Source organism: Lepidochelys olivacea (assembly GCF_965140295.1).
Source record: "Lepidochelys olivacea isolate rLepOli2 genome assembly, chromosome: 20".
Lineage (NCBI taxonomy): Eukaryota > Metazoa > Chordata > Testudines > Cheloniidae > Lepidochelys > Lepidochelys olivacea.
Genome location: NC_140430.1, coordinates 4085198 through 4111647, shown reverse-complemented (window position 1 = coordinate 4111647; position 26450 = coordinate 4085198). Strand labels below are relative to the sequence as shown.

At 56.1% G+C, this 26450-nt stretch overlaps 1 protein-coding gene across 1 annotated transcript; it reads right to left on the bottom strand.

Moving 5' to 3' along the window:
- Positions 1 to 481: 481 nt before the first annotated feature.
- Positions 482 to 20656, bottom strand: TSPAN31 (tetraspanin 31). The gene is made up of 6 exons (XM_084610065.1): positions 20497 to 20656; positions 11816 to 11983; positions 6588 to 6668; positions 4033 to 4182; positions 3490 to 3618; positions 482 to 3293 (listed from the first exon to the last, which is right to left on the bottom strand). The coding sequence occupies exons 1-6, from the start codon at positions 20560 to 20562 to the stop codon at positions 3219 to 3221; spliced, it is 669 nt and encodes a 222-aa protein (XP_084466191.1). The 5' UTR covers positions 20563 to 20656; the 3' UTR covers positions 482 to 3218.
- Positions 20657 to 26450: the final 5794 nt, after the last annotated feature.

Genomic DNA, 26450 nt, shown 5'->3' with positions numbered 1-26450 from the left:
AAAGCTGGGACCGCACCCCCTCATCATGTGGGGGTCAGAGGTCCCCTTCCTCTGCTCGCTGCTGGACCAGTGATTGTGGCAGGTTACAGAGCAAGGTTAAGGGGTCACTGGAGTGGAGGCAGCTGGGCATTGCCCCTCATTGCTCTTGATTGGCTTGTTCACCCTTGGGTCTGAGATCCGGGGTGGGCTGTCAACCCCAGGAAGCGGGCACCCCTTCCTCTGCAGCAGTGGACAGAACCATGCCCCCTGCTCCCATCCAGGCTGCAGCGGGGTGGCCGTGGTCAGAGACAGGACTCTGAGAGCTGTGTACATGTTCTCACCTGGCATCCCCCCCCCCCCCCCCCCAAAGGAAGGGGTCATGCTCATGTTCCTGCTTTCTGCCAGCTGGAGGTCTCACTGCTGCCTCTGGGGGGGCACTGCACCTTTACTCCAAGGGGGGAGGAGGCATGTCCTTCCCCCAGTGATACCGCGGAGCCGGAGGGTCACTGAAAGGTGTTTATTTGATCGATAAAGTAAGATACACACAACAGTGAAGGAGCTGTGCCGGTTCCAGCCACTCCGAGGGACACTGATACACGGGTCCAGCACGGATCCCCCGGCCGAGCAGACGGGGGGAGAGGCTGACGTCCTGCTGCCCTTCTGTTTAAACACAAGTCTCTGGGAGCAGCTTCTGCTTCACTAGCGCCCCAGCCAAGTTCTGCCCAACCTCCAGGGGAACCTGCACCCACGAGCGCTGCTGGGAAAGCACCCTCCGAACCAGCGAGCCCAGCTAAAACACTGAAACCTCTAGTACCACTGCCCGGGGCTGAGTCACACAGGAGTCCCCAGTGCCCCCGAGGGCCTGGGTGCGGGACCTTGCCCTGTGGCTCTGTTTACATTCCAGCTGGGGCAGGCATCGCACAGCGGGAGACATGCGGGACTGGGGGCTGGTGACTTCCCCAGGGAGTGGGGGACGTGCTGTTGTCATCAGCTGAAGCCTTGAGCTCCAGGCTGGCTCAGCTGGCAAATAATCCAAGCGGGTGCCAGAGAGGAAATTGACTCCTTCAGCGCCCTGGTCTCCCTGCTGCGTTGGGCTGCGCCCAGGGGCCGGCTAACGGCTAATTTAACACTGAGGTGTGGGTGTGCTCATTGAGTTCCCTCCAGGGGTTAATTGACAAAGGAGCCAGCAGCATTCTGCTGCTGCCCGCTGCTGTCTCCGGTGGGCATAGCCCAGAGGCTGAAGGGCAGGCGGCCCTTTAATGAAGCGTGGATGGAGAATCGGGTGCTTTGGCTGGTTCTGCAGAAGGCCCCAGTCTCCTTGCCCCAAGCCTGGTGCAGGGAGGGCTCAGTCACACTGTGGGAAAACACCTTCTACTACAACATACCTAGAGTTTCCAGCTAGACTTATAAATAAATAGCATGCAGCCCCTGTGGGCTCTAACCACACTAGTCACAAGGGTGAGGGGACTCACAGAGGCAGGGCAGGAAGAATTAAAATGATCCAGTGTTGGTTCAGGATGGTGCTTCTCCTGAGGGGGTTTATCCAGCTCTGCCTGGACCCTCTACGGCCTGCGAGGGGAGTGGGAGCAGCCGGCAGCTTTTGGTGAGGCTCCAGCCCCACACTACGGGCAGCCTGAGTCCAGCCAAGCAGTGGCTGGGCCAACGCTGTTGTGCCAGGGAGCTGGGTTCCGCCTTTTCCAGCTCGAGGAGGCCAGGGCCTCGCCCAGCGTGCCAGGGCTTTGGGGCCAGGGGCCTTGGTCTGTCCCAGAGAGCTACTCCGTGTGAACTGGGGGGTGAAGGTGTCCAGGTCCCTGAACAGCACATGCAACCCCTGTCCGACCCAGAGGGAGGGGTAGATGCTGCCCCTTGGAGCCAGCAGGTGGATGTGGGAGTGTAGTGGGACCAGACCAGCCCAGCCCTCCCAGTCAGTCTCTCAAGCCAAACTCACCTGCTACGGGGAGGTGTAGCACCCAGCTCTAAGTAAGGCATCAGTCAAGCTGTGTCTAGCTGTTGGGCTAAGATCTCAGGTGGGGGGGTGCAGCAAAAACCAAAGACCGGGGGGGTGCAGCAAAAACCGGGGGCTGGCAAAGAGGGGGATCCTCGCCGGCCCTGCAGAGATCACCTTGGGCAAGGAATCCAGGCGGGGGATGGCCCCTCTGCAGCAGGCCGGTCCCTTTATGGCAGCGCAGAAGCACGCTCCAGCTGACTGTGGCAGAGGAGGGTGGGACCCCAGCTCGGCTGAGGCTCTTGCCGTTCCGGGAAGGTGGCTGGTCTCTGCTGCCCCTGGGGAGGTTAGGGTCGGACAGCTGGGGGAGAGGGGGTGTGCGATGGCCCTGGCCGTCAGAGGCTTTGGAGGATGCTTTTGCAGGGGGGCTGAGGAGCTGGTCCAAGGCTCAGAAATGTCCCTGCAAAGCCCTTGGGTGGGGCAAGAGCAAGTGCCACCTGCTGAAAGGCTATACCCTGGCTCTTAAGATTCTGCTTATTCTAAGGATAAAAATGCCAAAATTTCCTGCTACGCACCAGCCCCCTGGTACCTGTTAGAGTCCTCCCCCCCCCCCGCACCCCCTTTCACATGAACCTCTTCAGGGTATTTAGCGCTGTGAGAGGCTGTACATTCTCCTTTTGGATTAATACAAATCCGAGACAAAGCCCCCTGCCCCAGCCCTTAAAGGAACGTAACTAACTTCCGAGATTACGGGGCCCTGGCTTTTGGCTCTGGCTCTGGGGTCTCTAAGCTGTGCAAGTCCCTCCCTCTCCTCGTGGGGTCAGCGCAGCTGTGGCCAGGTTAGTTTCCACCAGGTAAATATAGCCCTGGAGTTTGCTCCTGGCCAGGCTGGCATGGCCGGTCTCAGCAGGGCAACATGCCTCTCCGCAATTGGCTACGTGCCAGGCATAGCCGGGGGACTGGTCAGAGCAGGGTACTAACTACAGGTTAGCAGCTTCACATTTCTAGCTGTGCCCAGTGCTCCTGGCTGGCTCTGGCACGGCTGAGCCCGGGCTCTCGCTGCACGAGAACGGCCTCGCACTGAACGCCACCCCCACCAGCCATTTGCCAAAGGCTTCATATCAAGGATGGAGCCGCGTTCATCCGCTCAGCGCTTTGGTCACACAACAGTGGCCCGGGTGCGGACAGGGGGGCAGATGCAGGCGGCGTGTTCCTTCCAAGCAGTGGAGGGAGATGGATTCTCAGGGCTAATGGACTCGCAGCTGGGGAAGGGAAGGGGTGGGGGGTGGACGGTCTATAAGAAGGCACTGGGATTTGCTCTGGGGTCTTTCTGGTTTCTGTAGCGCATGGCTAGCAGGACTCCGAGGATCTAGGAGAACAGAGAGAGAAGGGGGGGGGGATTAGGCACGATGGGGGCTCCCTGTGTCACAGGCTGCAGCTCCCACTGGTGGTGCTGGTCCCCCCCCCGTTGAGTCACAAGGAGCTGCTAAGGACCACTGTGTAAGCACTTTGCTGAGAGGTTACCTGGGGTCCCCCCCAACCCCACCCCCGGCTGGAGGACTTACCTCCGTGAAGCTGAAGAAGAGTCCGACTCCCCCGAGGATTTTCAGGGCCTCATCCGAATGCTTCAGCATCGTCTCCCCGCACTTGGGACAGCTGGGCACGTGGCCCTTTGTCGTATTGTCCTTACACATCTGGAGAGGATGATAAAGCCCCACAGTGACGCTCCCCTCGTGGTCAGAGCAGCGTGGCTACAGGGGAGCAGAACCATCCCCCCTTAGCACACCACAACCCCAGCCAGGAGAGCATGGCACAAGGGGGCCGGGCGTGCATGGGATTCCCTCCCCTGACAGATGTGCCTGATCCTCCGCCGGCCCCAGCCGTACAGACTTGTGCCCAGCCGGGGCTTCTCCCTGAATTTAGTATAGCTGGGAGGAGTCAGAGTTACTGCCCTGGAACCCGAATGTCTCAACAGCCGCCCCTGAGAACCAGGCCCGAGATCTCCCAGCAGGTTTCCCCTGGGGGTGAGCGACCGGCAGCCTGGGAGAGCCGGGAAAGGCCAGAGGCAGAAGCGCTGGGGTAAGGTGCTGCCCCGCCCTGGGACTCACGGCTGTGCAGTGGTTGTAGTCCATCTGGAACGTCTTGATGGCAACTGGGTCGTTGGTGTTGTTTAGCAGCCCGCAGCAGTTCAGATTCACCTCGATCTCGTTGCGGGTCTTGTTGCTCAGCATGTCCCAGGTAGCGCGGAAGAGACTCTCCTGTGGGCAGAGCCCCTGGGGTTACCCCACGAACAGCACAGCCAGCAAACACCCTCTGGGCCAGGGCCCTGGCGGCCACAGCTGCACCCACCGCAGCAACTTGACTAGCAACTAAAGGATGCTGTTCCCCGCAGCCAGAGGTTTTCCCCCTTGCCCCTCCTTCAGTGGATAGGGGCAGGGGGGACCAGCTTTACATGGATAGTGGGGGAGAAGCGTGAGAAGAGGGAGCCCTAGGAGGGGAGCTGGCCCACCTGGCAGACAGAGGTGGGGGAAGGAGCCCCCCAGCCCCCCAGAAGACCCATTGCTCTAACTCGAGGGCTGGGTTGCGATCAGGCCTGGAACCAGACATCAGGGAACCAAAAATCAGTATGTTGGAAAGTCGGGCTGATTGATGGACAAAGCAAGGAGGGGACAGGCCATTGCGCCCCACCCACTGCTCCCTTGGGGGGGGGGGCTATAAAGAAAGAGATTGGGGAGAAAAATCAGCAAGGATCACCATCACAGCTGCCACCCCCACCAGCTCCTGGGATCTCAGCCCTCCGTCAGCCTGATCCCGAGAGAGGTCCCAGCCAAGCCTGGGGGATGCAGAGGACATCGCCGCCTTCACCAGCTCCATCCCACATCCCTGCTGGGATGAAACGGGCTCGGACTCTAACAGCTGCAGCAGCTCCAGGCAGCTCAGCTAACTCCTCTTTTCCCCGCAGGACAGTTCTTACCAGCGTTGATACCGTCTAGACAGTGTTCCTTGCCTTTTTTAATAGCGGGAACTGGCTTGCTGCCTTCCTCAACTGCCAGGGAGAGCTCAGGGACTGGCCCCAGTCCCTGGACTGGTCGTTGAGACACACTGATCTAAGAGCCTGGAACCTAAAGGGGTTTTTCCTTCTTAAAAACTCTCACCAGCTAAAGGGAAAGGGACCAAGGGTCGGGGCCAGCAGGAGAGCCGTAGTGAATACTTTATTGTTCAGAGGTTGGAGCTGTTCTGCCTTCTCATTTTTAATGAAAGGTTAAGAAGATTTTTAATGGTGTTTTGCCATGGTACGAAGCAGGCGGAGGTCTCTGCTCGCCAGCCCTGGACCTTGTTTAACACTGGTTAATGGTGGACAGAGAGTGGGTTATGGTAACACCTGTAGGGTATATAATCCATCTAAAATAATCCAACAGGCCCTTACTGCTCCCGCCCCATCCCAGCATTGACAGCTGGCTTCGGGCTGTTTCCATAATGAGATGCCAGCTCCCGGTGTCCCATGGCACAGTGGCAAGAGGCTGAGGGTGCCCTCTGGAAGAGGGGGTGGGGGTAGCGTGTTGCAGAGGAAACAAGCTGTAAGGCCAGCGTGAAATGGGTGTTTTGTGAAGCGCTGCTGACGCAGCTCTTCTGATGTTACTACGATCAACCCAGCTCGGCAGGAATGGAGGAGTGGGACAAGGGTCAGATGGTTTTAAAATCCAGAGTGAACGTGGGCAGTTCCCAAGAACTCAGCGCTGACCCACCTCTGCTCCAGGGTAAGAGTCCCAGCAATTCCCCGAGGAACAGAGTTAAACCAGCCCCCCCAACAAGCCCCATCCTCGCTGCATGTAGAGTGTGTCTCTTGCACAGTCTCCTCTCCCCACCCCTTTTCTGGTCTGTCCTCTTCCGAGTCAACCCGAGTTCTCCTTGGCCCCGCCGCCAGCCTGCTCCGTACGTCCAGACTGGGTGGGGCCTGGCACTAAGACGGCTGGGGGCACAGCCTGAGCCAAGCGCTCCAGTGAATTGTGGGCAAACATGGCTGTCTTTGCCAGCCACCCGAGCGGCCCTGTGGGAAGGTGTTGAGGACTATCCGCCCTCCAGTAGAACTAGCCAATGTCTGCACTACACATTGGCTAGCTAGGGGGCGAGTAGGTGACACAGTATATTTAGGCAACCTGTAACCTCTCCGTGACAGGCTACCAACTTGAGTTAAAGCACCACCGCCCCTGCGTCAGGGTGTGCAAATGGGGCTCAACGGGAGATACAACCCAAGGGGTGCCCCCGGGTCAAATCTGCAGTAAAGACAAGCCCTTGGGCTACGCTCTTCGGGGCAGAGTGTGGGATCTCACGCGGGTCTGGCTGGCCTGCAGGCCCTGATTCCAGGGGAGACAACTGGGCGCTGTAACTAGCCAAACCAGGCAGAGGATCCACCTCACTGCACTGATGAGCTGATGAGCCATCTACCAGGCCCAGAGCTTCGTAGGAAGAGGGTTTCAACTCTCACTAGCTGGGACAATCTGCAGCCTGCCAGTCACCAAACACCTTTGAACCCACTAGTTGGAAGCCACAGGGCAGCTGCCAGGGCCCCTTCCTGTTTCCCTGCGAAGACGGATGTACGGACTCTCCAGCGCATCTCGCTGAAGCCGCTGTGGCCAAGGGTAGGGCAGGGAGGCTGACTCACCTCTCTGCTTGTGTTAAGGGCCAGACACGAACAGGAGACTCCCAACTGGAAGAGAAAGACGAGCCCCAGAATGACCATGTACTGAGGAAGAGTCAGTGTTAAGGAAACATGGGGGGGGAGAGACGCTGCCATCTCCTCCCAGGCTCCTGCCCCCTTACCCAGCCTCCGGGGTGGAACAGGACAGTGACAGCAACAGCATCTGCCCGGGCAGCTTCCTTTGCCAGCTGCAAAATCCCCTGCAGAAGAACAAACCTCTGCCACACTCTAGCGCCATAGCTCACGGTTATTTCCAAAAAGAAAAGGAGGACTTGTGGCACCTTAGAGACTAACCAATTTATTTGAGCATGAGCTTTCGTGAGCTACAGCTCACTTCATCGGATGCATGCCGTGGAAACTGCAGCAGACTTTATATACACACAGAGATCATGAAACAATACCTCCTCCCACTCCACTGTCCTGCTGGTAATAGCTTATCTAAAGTGATCATCAAGTTGGGCCATTTCCAGCACAAATCCAGGTTTTCTCACCTTCCACCCCCCCACCCCCCCACAAACTCACTCTCCTGCTGGTAATAGCCCATCCAAAGTGACCACTCTCCCTACAATGTGCATGATAATCAAGTTGGGCCATTTCCTGCACAAATCCAGGTTCTCTCACCCCCTCACCCCCCTCCAAAAAACACACACACACAAACTCACTATCCTGCTGGTAACAGCTCATCCAAAGTGACCACTCTCCCTACAATGTGCATGATAATCAAGGTGGGCCATTTCCAGCACAAATCCAGGTTTTCTCACCCCCCCACCCCCATACACACACAAACTCACTCTCCTGCTGGTAATAGCTCATCCAAAGTGACCACTCTCCCTACAATGTGCATGGTAATCAAGGTGGGCCATGTCCAGCACAAATCCAGGCTTTCTCATCCCCCCCCCCCTTTTTTCCCGGGGACACACATAAACCAGTCGGAGAACACTTCAATCTCTCTGGTCACGCAATCACAGACATGAAGGTCGCTATCTTAAAACAAAAAAACTTCAAATCCAGACTCCAGCGAGAAACTGCTGAATTGGAATTCATTTGCAAATTGGATACTATTAATTTAGGCTTAAATAGAGACTGGGAGTGGCTAAGTCATTATGCAAGGTAGCCTATTTCCCCTTGTTTTTTCCTACCCCCCCCCCCCGACGTTCTGGTTAAACTTGGATTTAAACTTGGAGAGTGGTCAGTTTGGATGAGCTATTGCCAGCAGGAGAGTGAGTTTGTGTGTGTGTGTGTGTCCCCGGGAAAGGGGGGTGTGTGAGAAAGCCTGGATTTGTGCTGGACATGGCCCACCTTGATTACCACACACATTGTAGGGAGAGTGCTATTACCAGCAGGATAGTGAGTTTGTGTGTGTGTTTTTTGGAGGGGGGTGAGAGAACCTGGATTTGTGCAGGAAATGGCCCACCTTGATTATCATGCACATTGTGTAGAGAGTTGTCACTTTGGATGGGCTATTACCAGCAGGAGAGTGAGTTTGTGCGTGGGGGGGTGGAGGGTGAGAAAACCTGGATTTGTGCTGGAAATGGCCCAACATGATGATCACTTTAGATAAGCTATTACCAGCAGGACAGTGGGGTGGGAGGAGGTATTGTTTCATGATCTCTGTGTGTATATAAAGTCTGCTGCAGTTTCCATGGTATGCATCCGATGAAGTGAGCTGTAGCTCACGAAAGCTCATGCTCAAATAAATTGGTTAGTCTCTAAGGTGCCACAAGTACTCCTTTTTTTTTTTGCGAATACAGACTAACACAGCTGCTACTCTGAAACCAGTTATTTCCAAGGGAGTTGTGTGGCTCCCCCAAGAGGACACCTCCTATCTGTGCAACCGGTGCTTATGCTGCCAACTCCCCAAGCATGCTGGGTGCTTCCCACAGCAAACGTCTGAACTTCAGACTGGAGGATGGCGCAGGAGGGGATTAGCTAGACAGTGAGAGGGTCAGTTTAGGGCTGTTTAAATGTACAGAGGGGAACACTGGGGAAAGGAGGCTGCAGCTTTACAAAGAGACGGCGCTCGGCTTTGTCTCCATGGGAGCCTGCCGAGCAGTACGGTGAATCTGGAGCAACGCCCCTCTCTTGATACTATTCCACTGTAGATTTTTATGCTGGAATTGCATCCACAGGATGGGTTATTCCAGAGCAGGCCTGTCGGGCGGGTCTCCCCTGCAGACAAGCCCTGGTGGGGGGGCTGTGCCAGCTCCATGGTACAGGTAGGGAACCTGAGACAGAGGAAAGTGAAGCGACTTGTGTAATCAGAAAACCTAGCTCTGATCTTACACCAGGCCAGGGCACAGCTGCAGTGGAACCCAGGAGTCCCCAGTGGCAGGGTCCTGCTCTAACACCCTGTTCAGGGGACAGGGTGGGTAGTTCCTGGAGCAAAGGTCTCTTTTTCCATGCAAGGACCCCACCATCGCAGGTGCCTTGCGAGGAGAAAAGGGCCCATCTTCCTCCAGCCCCCCCAGAGCAGCCGAGCTGGCAGCTTACCCTTCCCTTCCTGAGGGGAGACCATCAAAGGCTAATTAGGGCCCTTTAAACACAGATTATTATCCACAGGCGACCGCCTCGCCCCACCCACCGCCCACGTACATGTAAATGCAGAGCCCAGTATACAGCTGAGTCAGAGAAGGCAACAGACACAAAACCAGCAGCCTCAGCTTGCTGGTGCTGCACAGTTTGTTCACACTGCTTTCCTGGGCCAGGCCTGGGGCCAGCAGAGCCACCAATTAAAGTGTGTGTCTCGCAGGGGAAAGATTTTCCACCCCCCAGACCCTCCTCTTTCCCTCTCCTCCAACAGCCAGATCCCCCACCCCACCCCAAGCTCAGGGCCCCACCTCCTCCAAACCGGAGTGAATGGCAGGGGGACCCACACTGAGCCACTTGGGTTTGGCCAGGTCGGCCCTCCGAGGCCTGTGCTGAAACCTGCCCGTCCCTCCCCGCAAGGCAGCTGCAGGATGAGACTGATCTCTGGTTGTGCTAGGCAGGGTGCAAGCAGGACAAAGCCCCCCAGGGCTTCCACCCTAAGGCCTAGTCTCCCCTTCCCAGGCTTGCGGTCTAGCCATGCTGGCAAACGCTCCTAGGGGCCCCACTGCTTACACCTGTTGGCCAAGGGAAATAAGCTGTTCCAGCAAAGCCCTTTTCCACCAGTATAACTGCACCAAGAATAGGACCAAAAGAAAGGCCCCTGCCTACCCGACATTGGTCTGCGGCCGAGAGCAGCTTGTGCAGAACCTGGCCTAAGGGACTTGAACTCCTGTGCGGCCTCAGCCTTTCCCTGCTGGCCAGGGGAGAGTTAATGATGACCTCTGAATTCAGCTTTTCCTACCTTCCTCCTGCTGTGGCCCCCCTAAAGTCAGGGGTATTGCCCACCCCAAGATTGGAACGATCCCCACCGAGACCTAGCCTTTGCCCTCTGGTGCCTAGGGAGCATTTGTCTCCCCACCCCACCTTGTTTAACAAGATTTTGGCCTTCACAGAGGCTGGCGGAGGTCCCCTCCCCCTTGCTGAGGTCTCCAAATCTGCTACAATCCCCAGCCAGCTCAGCTGAATATTAGCTCCTTTTCTCAAAAGTTGAGGTTGCAAGTGGAACTGCGGTTTCCTCTTCGCATCACTTCCCCTTCACTGAAATATCAGCCCATTTATAGGTGGCAATCAGCCATGCCTGGCCTTGGTCTAGGTAGGTACAGGTTCTGCCCCAGTCCAGGCCAAGACAGGTCCCCAGGTCCCTTCTGGCAAGCACCTGCCTGGTGCAGAGCCTGCGGCAGCCCCTAGCAATCAGCACCCGCTGCTGAAGTGCCCCAGTGATGTGACAGGCTCCCCTGAGGAAGAGCATATTCAGAGTGCAGCAGCTACATCTGCCAGCCTCATGATAGCCAAATGGAGATGAAAAACCCCACCCCCGCGTGAGGGGAGCAGAACGTCAGCCTGGCTGCCAGAGGGGCGGGGAAGAAGAGAGATGCGCTATGGGTTTTATTTATAGATAAAAAGGAGAATCTGGAAGAGGGGCTAGAACTGTAACTCCCAAGGGTCCACCAGACACGGCTTTCCTTCCCCCAGCCCCTGGTACGTTAGAACAAGTCCATGGAAATCCTGCTACTGTGGACAGCAAATTAGATCCTCTCTCAGCTGCCATTTCTCCCGCCATGAAGCTCTTTGCCCACAGCAGCTGGCAGGGCCAAACGGGGTATCTGCTCTGGCGGACCGGCCTGCAGAGACGCACATCGGAGGAGTGGCTTGCTCTGGGACGCCAGCCTCCTTTTTCTTAGGGGGCGTGGCAAGACAGACACCCCAGTGCTGCTCCCTCTGTGAGTGCCCACGGGCCGCCCCACGCCCCCGCGTGGGAGAGCAAGGAGACTCCTTCTGCCGACGCTCCGCCCTTGGCCGTCCGCAGGGCTGTCCCTGCCATGCAGACTCAAGTGCTTTACCTAGTGAGAGTTCAAACAGCCCCAGCCCGAGTTTACCCACAGCCAGTCTCATTCAGATTCTCACGGCACATTCACTTCCTCCTCCAGTCCAGTCCAGACACCCCCACCTGTTTCACCCACTTGCTCTTAGCTACTTCTCCCGCCAAGCCACCTCCCCACCTTTGGAGAGAACGGTCGCAGCATTCATGTAGTACCACGTGCCTCGACCTGAGCTGGGGGCAGAGGGGAATTCCAAAGGAAGGCCACGCCACCCCTTCATAGATGTCAGAGCCAGAACAGATCATGGCGATCATGCTAGTCTGAGCTGCAGCATAGTGGGGGCCAGAGATCCTCACCCTAAAGCCAGGCCCACTGCCTGAAGGGAATGTCTGGCATTCCCAGCAGAGGCTGCTGCTTCGCTGTAGCAAGCGAGACCATCTAGCAGGGTCCTAAGGACCCAACTTCTAGATTTCAGCCTCTCGGGCTGGATTCCCAATCATTACTACCACCAGACTGGCTAGAGAGTTTGAACCACCCTTAACCCAGCTCAGAGGGGGCCTGACAACAGCAGGGTTCCCCCTCATGGAGCTGCACAGCAACAACAGGAGTTTCGTCAGCAGATGTAGCCGGGCCCTGAGGTTACTCAAGGCCACGTTCTCGCTCCAGACAGCGGTGCTTCTTGTACCACAGAGAACCAGAAGATTATTAGCGGCACGAGGGTCACGGGGCAGAGTTGTGAGGAGCGCGGCATGGCCCCAGCCTCCCAGGCCGGGCACAGAAGGATACAAAGAAGAGCATGACTTGGTGGTGGTTGATAGCCCCGATGAGGCCCACGATGGCAATGAGCAGCAGGAAGAAACCCACGGCGATGACTCCACCGATGATGTGGATGCTGGAGACAATGCCAAAGCTTTTCCCCCAGGCAGCCACGCCTATCAGCAGCAACCCAACCAGCTGGAAAACAAGAGGAGAAGGTCAGCCTGGGATGTGGGTGGCCCTTTCCCCCACGCCACCCAGCACACCAGTTCCACGCCCCTCCAATGACCTCCGCATCCTGGCAGAGGCACCTCTCAGCTCCTGCATAGCACAGTAGGGGCTTCGATAAGATCCCAGCCCCCAAAGAACTGACAGTCTAAACAAACAGATAGGCTGCAAAGGGGGAGCGCTGGGGGCTTGTCATGTTACTGGGAGGGAGAGCAGGCAAGTGGACTGCAGAGACCTGGGTTCTGTTCCCAGCTGAGTGACATCTTCTGCCTCCCTGGGCCTCAGCTTCACCATCTGTAAAATGGTGCTAATGATACGTACCTTTGTAGAGCGCTTTGAGACCTGCTATTTGGTTTTGTAAACAGTACTGTCCCCTTCCTGGTCTGGGCTTAAAACTTATCCACTAAACCTTGCCTACCTCTAGCCCAGCATTTAAGTGACAGTGAACTTTGCCTGCTGCCTAGCTTTACTCACCTGAGTAGCCCTGCTGATTGCAACAGGACCCTCATGCAGGGAAAGGGAAGTGCATGCCTAAGCATCAGCTGGACTGGGGCCTTGTTTTGTGACTTATTCAGGACAGGCCTAACAAAGAAAATAACGCCACTAGCCGTCACCTTCAGCCCCCAACTAAAACCCCTCCAACACATTATCAAGGATCTACAACCTATCCTGAAGGATGACCCAAAACTCTCACAAATCTTGGGAGATAGGCTAGTCTTTGCCTACAGACAGGCCCCCAACCTGAAGTGAATACTCACCAGCAACCACATACCACACAACAGAACCACTAACCCAGGAACCTATCCTTGCAACAAAGCCCGTTGCCAACTGTGCCCACATATCTATTGAGGGGACACCATCACAGGGCCTAATAACATCAGCCACACTATCAGGGGCTCGTTCACCTGCACATCCACCAATGTGATATATGCCATCATGTGCCAGCAATGCCCCTCTGCCATGTAGATTGGGCAAACTGGACAGTCTCTACATAAAAGAATAAATGGACACAAATCAGATGTCACGAATTATAACATTCATAAACCAGTCGGAGAACACTTCAATCTCTCTGGTCACACGATTACAGACATGAAAGTTGCGATATTACAACAAAAAAACTTCAAAACCAGACTCCAGCGAGAGACTGTTGAATTGGCATTCATTTGCAAATTGGATACAATTAACTTAGGCTTGAATAGAGACTGGGAGTGGCTAAGTCATTATACAAGATAACCTATTTCCCCTTGTTTCCCCCCCCCCCCCCCCCGACGTTCTTGTTAAACCCTGGATTTGTGCTGGAAATGGCCCACCTTGATCATCATACACACTGTAAGGAGAGTGATCACTTTACATAAGCTATTACCAGCAGGAGAGTGGGGTGGGGGGAGAGAAAACCTTTTGTAGTGATAATCACCCATTTTTTTCATGGTTTGTGTGTATAAAAACGTCTTCTGTATTTTCCACGGTATGCATCTGATGAAGTGAGCTGTTGCTCACAAAAGCTTATGCTCAAATAAACTGGTTAGTCTCTAAGGTGCCACAAGTACTCCTTTTCTTTTTGCAAATACAGACTAACACGGCTGTTACTCTGAAACCTATCTTTTCTGGTTTTTATTTTCAGCTTCTTGTCCAACCCCTGCTGGTTTCCCTTCCATTAACCATTGTTTATTCCAGCCCTTCGCCCCCACCCCAGCTAGCGGGCCCTCCCCCATTCCTTTCATGCGAAGATCCAAGCTCACAGTCCACCCACGCACGCCTGCAATTAGTTGGCTTCTTAATCACCCATTTCAAGAGATCAGATGTTGGAAGAATGGACGCCAGCTCCAGTTTTGGATCTTTGGGGGTGGGGGCATCTCTGCACATTTTACATGCTCCCTATTGCACTTCTGTACCTCTGTAATCTAGGATCTCTACTTTGGGAGCCTAGCGACTGCCAGACTGGATTGGCCTCACTGTCCATCCGTCCAGTTTCCTGTCTGACAGCAGCCAGCACCTTTCAGAGGAAAGTGCAAGAAACCCATAATAGGTAAATGAGGGATAATCTATTTCCTGCCATCTAGGTCTCATTCTGATCTCTACTAGAGCCTGCAGCATGAGGGTTAATATCCCTTCTAAATTGTTAGCATTAATTATAACTCCAGAGATTCTTGTTATCCACAGAAGGATCCAGTCCCTTTTGAAACTTGCTACATTTGTGGCCTCAATTTCCATTGTCTAACTACATGCGTGTGGTGTATTGGTTTTGAGCTTGCCACCTTTTAATCAGTTGGCTTGTGACTGACTGGCTCATTATTCCCCACACTTCAGAGCCAAAGCCACATTAGATAGCATGGATGCTTTTATCACAACATTAAAGTTAACCTTGACTACTTTGACTTCCTGTAAGAGTGTGGTAAATGCCCTTTTTCATCTCCTAGACCGATACGTCCCAGAAAGATCCACTCACCATTTGAGCTCATAAAATGGGTGCCAACTGGGGGAGGAATTGGCTAGCTCTTGCCATCTTTTGGCCACGTTTATACACAAATGAGCATCCATTTAAACTAAATTGGTTTCTTAAATTAGTGCAAATCCTTCTGCAGACACTCAAAAAAAACCCCAGTTTGAAGGGCTTACGTTGGCTTTGCAGAGTTTGATTCCTTACTGACTTGAGCTACATCAGAATAGGCCAATCGAACTGAATTAAGAGCACCTCCAGAGAGGCTCGCGCTGGCTTACCAAATCCAGTTAAAGAGGCACCTTTGTGCATTTGCACCTTCCAGGTCAGTCAAATGGCAACAAGACAGAGCAATGCTGTTTAACTAAGCAGCTGTTTAGCTTGTGCACATTAATATGACCAGGTCAGCAATAAAATATATAGACATTAACACAGGCTGCTTCTCTTGAAACTTCTCCTCCATCACATTACCCCTCATGGTGTCTCAGCGACCAGGCTCCAGCCTGAGCCCAAACATCTACCCTGCAACTTTATAGCCCCTGCAAGCCTGAGTCAGCTGCAGCTGTGCCATGATTTACTGCAGTACAGACATACCCACAGATATTACAGTGACGAGCACCAGAAATACCAGGTGATATTCTGGCTCCAGTGCAGTTGGTGGCAAGACCCCCTTCACTTAAACAGAACCAGGATTTCACCCACTTTCTCTGTGTTCTGGGTTGTGAACGATTAGGTTGCCTAGAACTAGAGGTTTGAATCCTGGCCTGGCTGATCTTCTGATATTGTGCATGGGACTTTCAGATAAGTCTCACGTACTCTCTACAGATGCTCAATAGCCCCTAGAGTTTAGGATTTCCCTGATCACCTTGAATGGAACCGTCTCTTTGCCAGCAGTCTGTTCACTGCCCACTTTTAAGATCCCCACCCCCAAAAACAACCACAAGCTGCATTTCAGTGATTAGTTGCTCCTAGGTGACTAGTTTGTGAAGCACTTTAGAAGGACGCCGTGCAGCTCTAAGATCTGTAGCAGCTTACTGCACCTCCTCTCCCAGCACGGAGAGCCTCAGCCACTAGGGACAGCTACCTGGCAGGGTGACAGTGCTTGAAGTCACCCCTCCAGAGAGTTGGTGCAAAGAGAACAGAGTTACGGTGGCATTTGCACTCCAAACGTCTTGTGTTTCAGAGATTCTGCAGTAATGTCAGCTCTTGCACAGACCAGATGGGTTTTTAAGTCAGTGAAACCCTGCTGATTTCTGCACAAACTAATGCAGTTGGTGACCACTGAGTTGCCAGGAAAACAAGAGAACATTGCAGGTGAACATTGCTCCTAGTCTCGCTCTCACTGAAGAGGTCTTCACACTGGGCAGGTGAGGGGGCACCTGGCAAAGAAGAGCATGAGACGCCCTCTAACTGGGCTAGTGTCTGGCACCATTGAGGATAGGGATGGCTGGGTAGTGGGCATGCAGGAGCACTGGGATTTCTCTCCTGCACTCCTTTAGCACAGCGACATGCAGATCTGCTTGCCGTTCAGCTGCTCAAAAGAGATGTGCTGGTCTCCTCTGCAGGAGGAATCCCGCACAGCTGTCGCCTGGGACAAAGGAAACATTAGGCCAGATTTCCCCTGCTGTAACTGACTGCAGTGAGCTTCCATCAGCGATGAGTCCACTTCCTGCCAGCCGTGTTTCACTCTCTCCCTACAGCATTCCACCTCCTTATTTCCCATCTGACAAGGGCTGGGCCCTCTTCTCAGCCCAGTTTGGTTTCTGACCTCCCTTCCTGTCTATTTTATATCAGTCAGGCCCATGGAGCAGACCAGCTACTGCTGTTACCTACATTCAGACTAAGCTAATGGACATGACAAATTTCTCACGTCTGTGGGTGGGCGCACAACAGTGGCTTGAAGACAAGCTCTGCTACAGGCCAGGATTGTGGGACACGAGGACTTATTCCAACAGTCATCCCCTGACACATGGCTCCCTTTCAGCTTGCTGTTCCTACGCAGTTCGCTTTGGAAGCACAGGCTCCAGCAGACACCCGACAGCTCGCCCTAGGGGTAGGGTAGGGCTATTCCGACTCTCACTTCTCGACTGGATGGGATGTAAAGACTGAGCCGCGCTCACAGCCTGCCCCGCTGCAGTCTTAGTTCCCAGTGCTCTCACCGTGTAGAAGAGGCACTAGTGTTTAGTGCTTTAAACCAACTGTCCTTTTCACTAGGCTTACCCCAGCCTGGCTGCACGGCCAGGCTTTCCATTCAAGCCACGGTCGCACAGATGCCTTCTACTTCCATAGACACCTGGGGCCGGATTCTCTATTGCCCAGCATCTCATGTCATTTACACCCATTCAGCCCTGGTGTGAAGTGCAACAGGGTCAGACTGGTAGCACCATGTACTACGTGACTGCAGGGCACCAGAAAATTGGGGCCCCAGTGTAGTTTAACCAGGCAGATCCAGAGACCGCAGCTCACAGATTTGCATGCTAGATCACTCACTCGTCAGGAGGGCTCCAACCATCTCTGTTGGCAGACCTTGATTCATGGCTGCCCTCCCACTACTTGTCCATTTTCCAACCCCCTTCTCACAGCGCGTTCTCTCGCTTTCTGTCTGCATTCGTTTCCGCTCAACCCTGCCTGTTCCTACATGCTGCTCAGGGAGGACAGCGGCCTCTCTGCCTTGATGCATCAGGCAAACCCAGCGACTGGCAGAAAAAAAGCTTAGAGCACGACTAGAGTCAGTATTCTTGCCGCCATTTTGTTAAAAAGCCAGCTCTGAGCCAGTCTGGTGAGGCATTATGGGCAATAAAAGCTTCTGAAGACTCAAAACCTCTACAGGACCTAAGGCAAAAATAATTGAGCCCTGGTCCACAAAGACACCCAAGTCTGGGGTTTAGGTGACTATGTCCCAGATTTAAGCACCACTGTAATCTGCAAAGCCACACCTGGTGGCCACCTACCCCTGTAGGCACCTAAACTCCCTCAGCACTCAAGTCCTTGTAGCAGACATGGCCTAGGTGACTAAGTTTCTGCCTCTGAGCCCCAGAAAGATCCATCAGCTGGAAGAAGATCAGTATTTGGCTGCCTATCTTCTCTGCAGGGCCCAGTCCAGGAATCGTGTACAGAGGCTCCCTACAGGACAAGGGCCCATTTGAAATCGGGCTGGAAGCAGCAGCATAGACCACATCAACACTTTTAGCCCAGTGGTTAGCACACTCACCAGGGATGTGGGAGACCCCAGTTCGATTCCTCTCTCTACCAAAGGAGGTGACAAGCTTTTGAACATGGGTCTCCCTCCTCTCAGGAGAGCACTAATCACTGAGTGGTGGGATAGTCTGATGTGGGGCTCCCTTTGCCGACTGAAGTGGATTGGAGCAGGGGGACTGGACCGTAGGTTCCCCAGCCTATGGAATTGCTTGCCCAGTGACCCCTTGCATATTTATACACGATGAGCAGCAGGAGAGACTGAGGGAGCCCCACATCAGAATACCCCCTAGCTCAGTGGTCAGAGCACTCGGGAGGGGGGACATCCCTGTTCAAATCTTCTCCCCCTCAGGCAGAAGGGGGCACTGTCTCCCACATCCCAGGTGAGTGCTCTAACCACTGGTCCTAAAATGGCCACAACCATCTCCACTCACCACTCCATTGCGTGGCGTGAGGCAGGGGTTTAACTCATTCTCCCAACAGTTGAGGTGCCTACGCCGTCCAACTCCAGGAGAGGGTCACTGGCTGGGGATCACGAGCCGGGACTGGTGCCTCCCTGCAGTAGGAAGAGAGCCTATAAGCAGGTCCTGCCTCATGCCAGGCCTCTAATACAAGACTTTATGTCTCAGGCTCTCTTCCTACTACACAGCCCAGACTTGGGCACCTGTCCCTGAGAGAGAGGCAGGACTTAACCTACACCCCTTCCTGGCTAGTTTAGGCAGTTCCCCTCCCTTGCCCCATTCGTTACATAGGGAACCTAGGCACCTAACTCAAGCTTTGTGGATTGCCATGTTATTCCTGTGATTGGCGCTGTGACACTGAACATCTCAAAGTGGATCCAGCCCTTGGTTACCAAGTTCACAGCAACCGTTGGGCCAATCCGCTTATTCCAGACCTGAGCTGCCCAGGCTCTGGGGCCTCACCGGGAGCGCCCCCAAGCCTTGATTTGAGAGACCCTCCTCCCGTAGTTAGAGTGGGATCTTCTGGTCTGTCCAGCATCCAGCACCCTGGGATCCTGGCCCAGGACAGGGGCTCTCAGTCACTACCCCAATACAGATGATGGTGGAAAGTCCATGCTGTCGACATGATGTCATCCATGCGACAGACACTGCTAAACCACGCCAGTTTCTTTTAGCCAGCGCACTCCGTACTGCTACCGCTGATGGAGGACTTCCAAGAAAAGGCTCTGACAGCCCTAGAAGACGCATGTCAGTTATATGGGTGCAACCTCTGGCTAACCAGATTAGAAGAGTATCCCAGAGAATCAAGAGGATGCTGCTAAATAGGCGCTGAAATAATGGGCATTTATGTTAACACTCTCTAGCAGAACACGTCAGATTACTGAAGCGCCTAACTAAGCTTCGCCGAGCCAGCGCTCTGAAACTGGCTCTCATCAGCGTAAGATGCCTATTACAGCAAGATGTTAGGACAGAGCTATTGACGTTTCACTTCCTTGTCTCACAGATACAATCACCAGTGAATAATTCTTCCGCCTGGTCCACACTAGGCTTTTACATTGGTAGAGCTGTGTCTCCCAGGGGTGTGAAAAATCCACACACCCCGAGACGTGTCGCTATAGCGACCTAAGCCCCGGTGTCGACAGCACTAGGCCGATGGACGAACTCTTCCATTGACCTAGCTGCCGCCTCTCAGAGAGGTTGATGACCTAGACCAAGGGTACAGGCAGCATCTACATGGCAACGCTAGAGCACCGCAGCTGCTCCGTTTCCATATAGACGTGCCCCTCCAGGTGCATACGGGCCGGCATTATAAAGGCACTTAGAAGCATTAAACTAAAATGACTGCACGACTGCAGCTTTTAGAGTGGGGTACCTTGTTTTCGGCTTATTCCATAGAAAAGCCATGGGCCGCTTGTGAACCCGGCTGGTTTGGGCGGCAATGCAGACGGGCTGCTTCTTGGATGTTTGAGGCACTTGGGTACGCCACTAGAAAGTTTTGTCACTTGACCTATTCCAGTATAGCTAAAGCTGCTAACCCCCCTGGAGGGGATAGAGAGCTTATACTGTAGGGCTTACTCCGGTTCAGGAAGGAAAATCAGCTCTATGCACTAGGCAGGGCGTAGGTGATTAAAGAATCACACCCCTCACAGATTAATAAGGCCGGGCCCACACTTAAAAAAATTAGATCAATTTAGCCACCTCTCTAAGGGCTAGGTTGATGGACAAATTCCTCCGTCAACCTCGTTAGCATCTCTCTGAGGGGTGGATTCACAACATCGACAGCCAAACCCCTTCCATCGCTGCGGAAGCCGCTACACTACAGTGTTACAGCCGTCGAACTTGTCCACGTAGACCAGTGGCCGGTGGCGACCGGAGAGCGTTGGATGCAGGCGTCGGGGGCAGGCTGTGGGCCCGGGCGTGATGGAGCGGGATGGGGGTGGTCTTTTTACGGCCCGAGGCGGGGGATGAAGTGAAGTCCAGCCCCGGCCTGCGTGGGGTCAGAGAGATGTGGACTTCGGCACTAACCCGTGCTGGTTTGGGAGGAGGGGCATGTCCCAATTCTCCTCATGCAGCCCAGGGCTAGGGAAGATGCCAAGGCAGCTGCCCTAGACATTAGAGCCTCCATGGGCCCCAGAGAGCTTATCGCCTGGGCAGAGACAGGCCAAACACCCCTGCAGCACCCCCCGCCAAAGGGGGGGCGGCCCCTCCCCCGCCAAAGGGGGGGCGGCCCCTCCCCCGCCAAAGGGGGGGCGCGGCTGGCTCTCGGCCCCTCCCCCGCCCCCGCCAAAGGGGGGGGGCGCGGCGGCTCCCCAGGCCCCGCGCGGGGCCCCTCCCCCCAGGCCGCCCCCGAGCTGAGGGAGGCCCCGCCGGAGCCCCGGGCCCGCGCTCACCACATAGACCACGTTGAGGGCGCAGAGCGCGTTGCGGGAGCAGGCGAAGCCGCCGCCACACACCATCTTCCCGGCCGGGGGCAGCGCAGGCCGGGCCGCTCCTGGCCCTTTAAACCCGAGCCCAGCGCCCAGCGCCGCACTGCGCCTGCGCGCGTACCCCCCCCCGCCTCCTTGAGAGGCGCCTGCGCGTGAGTACGCGTCCGTACGCCGCGCTCGCCCACACGCACTGCGCCTAGGCAGGACCTCCTTTTTGTGCGCCTGCTCAGCACTCTGGCGTGGTGCGCGTGCGGTCTTCTGGAGCACAGGTCTCACACACACGGCGCCTGCGCAGCACTCCCACCTCCCGCGCCAGACTCGTTTCCTGCTCAGAGCGCCTGCGCAGGGTAACGCGGTTTGCTGCTGCGCATGCGCAGTCGTTCCAGGCCGGGCTTTAGCTTCGACCCCAAATACCCGGATGAGAGTGGCTCACGGGTGGACAAAGACCCGGATGGAGGGGACACCTTCCACTGGGGCCGTGCCCGGGTTGCCCTTGGGGGCCCTGTGTTTTCGGGCCCCCAGCCTAGGGCTCCCCGCCCCAGTGCCGTAGAGTCCTCCAGTGCCATGTCCTGGTGCCCCCCCTGTGGCTGTGCCCTGGTGCCCCCCTGGCCCTTCTGCACCCCCCCGGCCCTGTGCCCTGGAACCCTCCGGCCCTGTGCCCTTGATCCCCCCTGGCCCTGGTGCCCCCCCAGCCTGCTGCGCCCCCCCCCGCGGTCCTGTGCCCTGGAACCCTCCGGCCCTTTGCCCTCGATCCCCCCTGACCCTGGTGCCCCCCAGACCTGCTGCGCCCCCCCCCGGTCCTGTGCCCTGGAACCCTCCGGCCCTGTGCCCTCGATCCCCCCTGGCCCTGGTGCCCCCCCAGCCTGCTGCGCCCCCGGCCCTGCTGCGCCCCCGGCCCTGCTGCGTCCCCCTGGCCCTGTGCCCTGGAACCCTCCGGCCCTGCTGCCCCCCCGGCCCTGCAGCGCCTCCCCAGCCCTGTGTCCTGGTGCCCTCCCCCAGCCCTGCTGCGCCCTCCCTGGCCCTGTGCCCTTGATCCCCCCCAGACCTGCTACGCCCCCCCCCCGGTCCTGTGTCCTGGTGCCCCCCCCGGCCCTGCTGCACCCCCCCGGTCCTGTGCCCTGGTGACCCCACCAGCCTGCTGCGCCCCCGGCCCTGCTGCGCCCCCCTGGCCCTGTGCCCTGGAACCCTCCAGCCCTTTGCCCTCGATCCCCCCTGGCCCTGCTGCGCCCCCCCCGGCCGTGCTGAACCCCCTTGGCCCTGTGCCCTGGAACCCTCCGGCCCTTTGCCCTCGATCCCCCCTGGCCCTGGTGCCCCCCGGCCCTGCTGCGCCCGCCTGACCCTGTTTCCTGGAACCCTCCGGCCCTGTGCCCTCGATCCCCCCTGGCCCTGGTGCCCCCCCAGCCTGCTGCGCCCCCGGCCCTGCTGCGTCCCCCTGGCCCTGTGCCCTGGAACCCTCCGGCCCTGCTGCCCCCCCGGCCCTGCAGCGCCTCCCCAGCCCTGTGTCCTGGTGCCCTCCCCCAGCCCTGCTGCGCCCTCCCTGGCCCTGTGCCCTTGATCCCCCCCAGACCTGCTACGCCCCCCCCCCGGTCCTGTGTCCTGGTGCCCCCCCCGGCCCTGCTGCACCCCCCCGGTCCTGTGCCCTGGTGACCCCACCAGCCTGCTGCGCCCCCGGCCCTGCTGCGCCCCCCTGGCCCTGTGCCCTGGAACCCTCCAGCCCTTTGCCCTCGATCCCCCCTGGCCCTGCTGCGCCCCCCCCGGCCGTGCTGAACCCCCCTGGCCCTGTGCCCTGGAACCCTCCGGCCCTTTGCCCTCGATCCCCCCTGGCCCTGGTGCCCCCCGGCCCTGCTGCGCCCGCCTGACCCTGTTTCCTGGAACCCTCCGGCCCTTTGCCCTCGATCCCCCCTGGCCCTGGTGCCCCCCGGCCCTGCTGCGCCCGCCTGACCCTGTTTCCTGGAACCCTCCGGCCCTTTGCCCTCGATCCCCTCTGGCCCTGGTGCCCCCCAGCCCTGCTGCGCCCCCCGGGTCCTGTGTCCTGGTGCCCCCCCCCCCCGGCCCTGCTGCGCCCCCTCCCAGCCCTGTGCCCTGGAACCCTCCGGCCCTTTGCCCTCGATCCCCCCCGGCCCTGGTGCATCCCTCGGCCCTGTGCCTTGGAACCCTCCGGCCCTCTGCCCTCAATCCCGCCCCGGCCTTCTGCCCTGGTGCCTCCCCGGCCCTCTGCCCTGCTGCCCCACCCGGCGCCGTGCCCTGGATCTCCCCTCGGCCCTGCTGCGCCCCCCAGCCCTGTGCTTTGGAACCCCTCTGCCCAGGTGCCCCCCCCAGCTCTGAGACCTGGATCCCCCCCTGCCCTGTGCCCTGGATCACCCCTCGGCCTTCTGCCCTGGTGCCCCCCCCAGCCCTTTGCCCTATGCACTTGTCCATGTAGACCAGTGGCCGGTGGTGACTGGAGAGCGTTGGAAGCAGGCGTCAGGGCAGGCTGGGGGCCCAGGCGTGATGGAACGGGATGGGGGTGGTCTTTTTACTGCCCCCCTCCCCCAGTGATGCCCCCATTATTGGATCTGTAACCCCACCCCCAACACTGCCTGCTACTCCACCCTCTGGGCCTTGTGCCTCGCTGCTCCCTTCTCCCGGTTTGTGATGAGCATCCTCAGTATTACAACTGGCCTTGTGCCTGGCGCCTGCCCGCCCCAGTGTGCTGCCCGTAGGTGGCAAGCGGTTGCTGTTCACTTGGCAATGAACGAACCTTTCCCTTTCCAGAAGTCTTGGCATGCTGCCCATTCCTTTCCGGTGTTACAAGTGCAAAAGCAGAGGCTGAAGAAACTCCTGAATATTTCATCTCGTGTTTTAACAGGAAAAGTCTCAAACAAGAAGTTGCGACTGTAGAACTGATCAATGAAATTGTTTTTAATTGATCACTTTATTAATATAACTTCATCTGCAAAATTTTATGAATGAAACAACATTCATTCATAAAACCGGTTACTCCAATAACTGGCTAATTGAGTTTCACTTTCAATCCAATTGCTGCTTAAATCACTGAAACTTGCACGGTTTCAACATTGTAACTTCTGCTCACTGTTTGCCATTCCTTACACCTGTCCATATTGTAACTCAAACTCCATTTTAAAATGCTCGCTCCATTTTGCAAAACCCGGCTGTAATCTGATTAGTGTAGTTTAGATGTGTGAATGAGGTATGTAGCGATGATGGAATCAGCCCCAGCCCATCCAGATGAAATAAAGTGTAAACACCAAAGGCTGAAGATGCAGACAACAGCCCTGACAAAGCAAGAAGAGTCCACCCTAAAAAGAAAAGAACAAAGGTACAACACCAAAGCCAGGCCCCAGGCTGAAAGTCATGTCTGCAATTGACAGGTGATCAATCACACCCGACCCAGAGGCAGCGTGACACAGCAAACCCTATAGACTCTGGTTTCAAACTAAAGCCTACAAAAAAGATGGGTGAGATGGAAGACTTTGGAGGGTAACATTCTGCTGTCAACGTGGAAGGGCATCGGTGCACGCCCAACAGAGACCCAGCCCTTCCTTGTGTCCGGCTTTCCTGGTCAGTTAGCCGCCACAAGCTATGAACCCAAGCCACAAACTCAAGCTATATTCAGGACTGGTAACTGCCTAGCAGCTGCAGAACATTTGATATATGTGTGTGTGTGTGTGTGTGTGTGTGTGTGTGTGTGTGTGTGTGTGTGTGTGTGTGTGTGTGTGTGTGTGTGTGTGTGTGTGTGTGTGTAAAAGTATTATGCATTAGCTAGTGGTTATAGATCAAATTCTTATCATAATAAATGTGGCATCTTTGCCTTGTCCCCTAAAATGATCCTGTGTAGTTTTGTCTGCGTAGCCCATCTACGATTTCGATCTCAAGTGTGCAGTGCACTCTTAGGGCAACACGAAAGGTAAACCTTTTCTTTCTTTTCTTTTTCTATTTTTTTTTTTTTTTTTTGGAGCTGTGTGGCCAGTTTTTGTTACAAGATTAGGTTTCTCCAGGCTGAATTCTACCGTGAAAACAAAGTTTAATCAACAGTGACATTGCTCTGCAAAGGTTTGATCCACTGAGGACAGGTCCATCAGTGGTGATTAGCCAAGATGGTCCAGGATGCAAACCCATGCTCTGGGTGTCCCTCAGCCCCTGCCTGCCAGATGCTGGGACTGGATGACAGGAGATGGATTACTTGATAATTGCCAGGTTCTGTTCATTCACTCTGAATTCATTCACCTGGCACTGGCCACTGTCGGAAGACAGGATACTGGACTAGATGGACCATTGGTCTGACCCAGTCTGGCCATTCTCATAGGCGCCAACTTCTCCTGGCGCTGGTGGGTGCTCGACCCTGCCCCTGGTCCACCCTGGCTCCACCTCTGCCCTGGCCCTGCCCCCTCCCACCCCTGCCCCGCCCCGATTCCAACCCCTTCCTGGAAGGAATTTTCCTCCAGGGCAGATTGGAAGAGGCGCTGGAGGGTTTTCGCCTTCCTCTGCAGCATGGGGCACGGGTCACTTGCTAGAGGATTCTCTGCTCCTTGAAGTCTTTAAACCACGATTTGAGGACTTCAATAGCTCAGACAGAGGTGAGAGGTTTATCGCAGGAGTGGGTGGGTGAGATTCCGTGGCCTGCGTTGTGCAGGAGGTCAGACTAGATGATCGTAATGGTCCCTTCTGACCTTAATATCTATGAATCTATGGAAGAGCCGGAAGAGTGATGAAACAGCCTCCTGCCCGCACCGTTGCAATCCCTGCTCCAGCCTTCTAGCCAGAACAAGAGACTGGCAGGTCTCCAGACAGACGAGGACCTCTTCCCGTGTGCATGGTGTCACAGAGTGTGGGGGAGTCAGGGCCCTGCACCCAGGGGCGGCTCTACCAATTTTGCCCCCCCCCAAGCAGTCGCCACCGAATTACTGCTGCTGCAACAGCGGCGGGGCTGCTGCCAAATTGCCACCGCGGGACACGGAGTGCCGCCCCCATTCTGAATGCCCCCCCAAGCACCTGCTTGGAAAGCTGGTGCCTGGAGCCGGCCCTGCCTGCACCCCCACTTCCTGCCATTCACCCTGACTCAGCCAGCCAGTAAAATGGAAGGTTTATGGGACGACAGGAACACAGTCCCAAACAGAGCTTGTAGGTACAACCAGGACCCCTCAGTCAAGTCCTTCTGCGGGGGGCAGGGAGCTTAGACCCCAGTCCTGGGGCTCCCTCCGTTTCCCCAGCCAGCTCCAAACTGAAACCCCCTCCGGCCGTCTCACACTCCCTCCCCCTGGTTGCTCCTCCAGCCTTTGTCCAGTTTCCCGGGCAGAAGGTGTCACCTGGCCCCAACCCCTCTCCTGGGCTCTCATGTTACATGCTCAGGTATCTTCCCTCACGGAAAGTCTCCCATCCCCAATGCAGACAGTCCCAGCAAAACTCCCCTACAGCATTCCCAGGTCCATACTCCCCACTCCCTGCTGCATCACACATGGATCACGGGGCCTTGGCAGTCCAGAATCCTGTTAAACTGGAGTCCCCAGTATAGACTTGCTAGCACATAGCACAAGCAAATTCTCCTTACCAACTCCGTTCCATAGAGCCAAGTGCTAGGATCTTCCTACTGAAACAGAGCATATGTCCTCTGGAAACCGGGACCAGTTGGATCCTAAGGCTGGCTGCTTGCTGGGGGTTACCGGAACTGTTCCCTGCCCCCTCCCTCTCCACCCAGGGAAGACCTGTGCCAAACGGCTAGTAGACATGGTGTTAAGACAGCATATGTTACCCTTGGGGTTGGAAGCTGAAGGAAATCACCAAAGCAAATGGCCTGTTTCTTAATATCAGTGTGCAGAAACTCTAACTGTTCCTGTGTAGGGTGACCAGATGTCCTGATTTGATAGGGACAGTCCCGATTTTGGGGTCTTTTTTTTATCTAGGCTCCTATTACCCCCCAC